General features: G+C 42.7%; 1 protein-coding gene across 1 annotated transcript in view; it reads left to right on the forward strand.

Annotated features, from left to right (window-relative positions):
- The window catches only part of LOC135091451 (synaptogenesis protein syg-2-like), a 53,343-nt gene that overhangs the window by 42,652 nt on the left and 5,691 nt on the right, over window positions 1-5,000 (forward strand). The window contains exons 3-4 of the mRNA XM_063989103.1: window positions 971-1,081; window positions 2,235-2,438. Coding sequence (XP_063845173.1) covers window positions 971-1,081; window positions 2,235-2,438 — 315 coding nt within the window. The remainder of the gene's footprint in view (window positions 1-970; window positions 1,082-2,234; window positions 2,439-5,000) is intronic.

Genomic DNA, 5,000 nt, shown 5'->3' on the forward strand with positions numbered 1-5,000 from the left:
TCCAGACCTTCATGTTATCTCTTAGTCTATCCTGTTGGTGGAAAGAACACACCCAATATGAATAAACACTTTTCCCTCAAATTCAAGCTCAATCCAGGTAACTTTTAACTATTGCACTATACCTTATATCTCACTTTCTCCTGTAAACTCAATGGAGACACTTAATACAAGAAAACACTTCTCTAGTAGAGTAAACCCAGATATCTAATACACGTACACTGTATAGTACCTCTCCTCTCGTATAAGGTCACAGACGACACACTACATAACCTCATTCTTCCTCACATACACCCAGAGTTTTATATTACATCTACTTCTCTCCTAGAAGTGAAAAGAGGACACAGAGTTCACCTACATTTTATAATATCTCTCCTTGTCTCCTGTAAGATCATAGACGACACATTACATAACCTCTTTCTTCCTCACATGCACCCAAAGTTTTATATCACATGCACTTCTCTCCTATAAGCGGAAAGGAGACACAAAATAAACCCTTCATATCTAAATTAATCTTAGTATAACCATCGCTTCTACTTCTTTTGTTCTCCAACCACACGGAAACTAAAAACATCCTTTACAATTTCCAGTCTGACACCTTCCCTCAGTTCCCAGTGTAACACTCTTGCAGGACCTAGTTTAACACCACTTCTTACTCCTCCCAGTCACCCTTACAGTTACCAGTCACCACTCTTACAGTTCCCAAGGACACCCACCCTTATTGTTCCCAGTAACGCCCCCCCCCACAAACAATTTCCAGTCTAACACTCACACACAGTCTAACACCTCACCCCCTCACAGTTTCCAGTCTAATCCTCCCCCTTTTCAGCTCCCAATCTAATGTTTCCCACCCTCCTTTACAGTTCCTGGTCTAACACTCACACAGTCTAAAATCTCTCCCCCTTTCAGTTCCCATTTTATTCCCCTCTTCCCCCTCACTCTTCCCAGTCTAATGTTCCCCTCCCACCCACAGTTCCCCCGCAGCGAGTGGCCATCCTGAGCGAGGCGGGGCTGGAGGTGAGCGGCGTGATCGGCCCGTACCCTGTGAAAGAGAACCTGAAACTCACCTGTCAGGCCTCCGGAGGTAAGAGGAAAGGGAGAGGGATGGAGATTGAAGTGGAAGGTAATGGAGGAACGGGGAGGGAGAGGAGAGGAGAGGAGAGGAAAGGAAAGGAAAGGAAAGGATACACCCACCCACTCACCTACACACACACACACACACACACACACACACACACACACACACACACACACACACACACACAGGTAATGAAGAGGTAGCGAGGGAAAGGAAAGGAAAGGACACACACACACACACACACACACACACACACACACACACACACACACACACACACACACACAGTAAAACAACAAAGACAAATGTGAAAATGTGTGATTGGACATGAGATGGAATAGAAGAGAGAGACAATGCATAAATGATAAACGAGGAGAAACAGGGGAAAAGTTAAACTGAAAAAGAGGAGCTACAAATAATAAATAAATAAATAAATAAATAAAGGAAAGGTAAAAGAAAGGAGTGCAAATAAATACAAGCAAACAAAAATACAGCTTGACTAGTCAATAATGATAATAGTGTGCAAAGTAATTAATACATACCAACGAGGACAATAAATGCACAAGTGAGTGAATTTGGTACGAGTAACAAGAGTAATAAATGAAAAAGTGAATGAATATTTAAGTAAAGAAATTGAACATGGAAGAGAGAAAAAAGAAAGTCAATAAACATACGAAAATTATATGAATGAACCAATGAAATGATAAAAGAAAGAATAAACAGCAATAGATACCCAAATGAAGAAGCATATAAATATAATAAATGAATGAATGAATGAATGAATGAATACATAAATAGATTATAAATAAGCACACTACTGAAAGCATATAACCAAATAAATATACACAAAACGCATCAAACATACGAACCAAACACTACCACAGCAAATTCAACCTAACTTCGCCACCATGACGAACCTAACCTAACCTAACCTAACTTAACCTAAATCTAACCCAAAGATAACCTAACTTGACCCAAAGCTAACCAAACCAAATTCAACCTACCCAAGATCTCACTCATTCCTAATCCATACGCAACCTAACCAAACCAATACTTGAACCTTACCAAACCTAACCTAACCAAACTTAAACCTAACCATACCTAACCTAATCTAACTTAACCTATACCTAACCTAACCACACAATCTTTCCCACAACAGGTCGCCCGCCGCCAGAGGTTACATGGTGGCATGAAGGCTCTCTCATTGATGACCTGAGCGAGAACACGACCACCCAGGTGATCCGCAACACGCTCACCCTGCCCAATCTGAGCCGCCAGCACCTGTACCGCGTGATCACTTGCAGCGCCGCCAATTCCAACATGACGCGGCCACTCAACACCTCCGTCACTCTGGACATGAGCTGTGAGTGGCGTCAGGGTGGTGTGGGTGGTGTGGGTGAGTGAGGTGGAGACAGACAGGTGGACATCAAATACTCGATTAATATGTAAGGAAAGTTGCGTGGATGGATTAAAGGTGATTAGTGATTAGGATGATATTAAATGGGTAATAAGAATGGATAGAGTGAAACAGAGAGGTGGATGGAGACTGAATGATAGGAATTGGTCGTTGATAAGTGGAAGGGTAAAATATACAGAAAGGAAAGATAAATATGAGATAGGAATGGATTAAGTGAAGATGACAAGTGATAAGGATAAAATTAAATGGATAAGAGTTTATGAAGTGAAACAGAGAAGTGGGTGGAAATGTAGGAAAGTGAATGGAATTATAAGAACAGGTCATTGATCAATACATGGTGGGTGAAATGTGTGAATTGGGTGGAGTGAGTGAACATGACAAGTGCTTAAGGAAAATGAAATGGATGCATGATAGTTGACGGATTGAAGCAGAGAAGCAGACGAATATGTGGAGAGGCAAATGGATAGATAAGACGACGTAATAGATAAGTGGATAGACAGAGGAAAGTAAATAAACTAAAGTAAAAAGCCCAGAGCGAAATAAACAGAAATGTGGATATGAGGAGAAATAAACGGATGGTATAGATTATCAGAAGTGGAGCAGCACGAGGAGAAAAGTTGAGTGGGCGTGAGGGTGGAGTGGTGAGGTGACCTGCGGGTGGTGGATGGAGCGTGTGGAGTGAAGGAACAGGTGAGTTTGAAACGCTGCCTGAAGTGTTAGACAGTGATGCAAACAGGAAGGAAATTTCAGTCAGAAGGGAGGAGGTAACAATAATATTACTGTAATTAAAAAAAAGAAAGAGAGGAGAGTGAAAAATATAAAGAATACTAACTGCTATATCCGGATTGCAGCGCCGGGAGGGAGTGAGGAGTGAGGGCCGTGAAGGGAACCCGCTTTGCCTCCCTTCCTTTGACTCGTGAATTATAGTATTGTGCTGAAAACTTTTGACTGAATCGCTGAATAGCTCATGACACGCCTTGAGCCCCAAAGAGGATTAGAGAAAGTGTTGTCCAGTTTTCAATGTGCCACAGGTGGAATGATAGGCAGACTACGCTTAGTTTATGTGGATAACTTGTATGTGTGAGACAAGATTAAGGCTCGTATTCAGAAACCCTTTGCTTTGTCGCCACGGTTGTTTTCAAGGGCCACAGAGAGAACTAGCCGGGTTCTCAAGTGTTTTTCCAGTTAATAATGTAGAAATCTTGTTGATCTGTCACTAGAACCATGAAAACACCTTTAAAAAACCCGTATAACTTCATCTAAAGCCTTCTGAATCTATTCGTGGTGCAAGTAAAAGTGTTTCAGAAGACGGTCCCAAGACTCAAGTAGGGACAAGGAGCGTGTACACAGAGGAGGCAGCGCGACCATCAAAATAAAGCATGCAATCTGAGTCCTGTGGTGATAATTATATAAGCGGCACAAAACGTCATCACTTGATTCGGTCTAGGCAGAGGGGCACGTGGGCGAGTGAGTGAAGTAGAACTGATGGATATATGGATCCGTGGGCAGATAAATGGATAGATGAAGACAGGTGGGTAAGAGATATAGATTAGTGTAGCTGTACTTGTATGCTGGCTGACAAAGAAAAATACCTGGAGGAGGAGGAGAAGGAGGAGGAGGAGGAAGAGGAGGAGGAGGAGGAGGAGGAGGAGGAGGAGGAGGAGGAGGAGGAGGAGGAGGAGGAGGAGGAGGAGGAAAGACAAATTCAGAAAACAGAGGAGAATGGAAGAGAAGACATGACGATCAATAAATACCTTGAGCTGCGTGATACTTTCTCAAGTGTGTGTGTGTGTGTGTGTGTGTGTGTGTGTGTGTGTGTGTGTGTGCGCCCCTGTATATTAGAGGCAGTGCAGCGAAGCAGTAACATGAGTGTCAAAAGCGTAGGGGGATAGAGACACGTTCCTTTATACACGTACCTACAAGTGGCGTCTAGTACAGGTAGCAATGTCCCTGAAGTCTCTATAGGTGAGAGGGTTCCTGTCCCCACACACACACAGGTGAACCTCGGGCTCCCTAGGTCCTCAAGATTAAAAAGACGAGGCTTATGAAGTGACGCTCTTACAGAAGGTGGAAGGAGGTGTAAAGAGTGAAGTCAGTGAGGTGGACTGATGATTCCCTCTTGAAACAATACAGGTCTTAGGAAGGTCGGAATGTGGTCAAGTAGTCGAGAATAAGAGTGTTCAAGTCGTAGGAGGAAAACAGTGTCCACAGTGAAGTAAGAATGAAAGTGCTGAGGTCAAGTGGCAAGGATAAAGGGGTGGAAGGAAGCGGTCAAGTTATCAAGAGGGGAAAAGTGTTCGCAGTGTAGTTAGAATGAGTGTTGGAAAAGAAAGCAATAAAGGAAGGAAGAAACAAAGGAGAGATGAAGTCAAAAGGAATAAAAAGTTTTCACACCGCAATTAGGAAGAACATGCTAAAGTAAAGTAGAAAGGAAAGAATATTGAAGGAAGGAAGGTGTTTACATCTCGGAAAAGAGTAAAAGGGAAAAAAGGAAGAGAGTTTTCAAGT

Source organism: Scylla paramamosain, chromosome 37 (assembly GCF_035594125.1).
Source record: "Scylla paramamosain isolate STU-SP2022 chromosome 37, ASM3559412v1, whole genome shotgun sequence".
Lineage (NCBI taxonomy): Eukaryota > Metazoa > Arthropoda > Malacostraca > Decapoda > Portunidae > Scylla > Scylla paramamosain.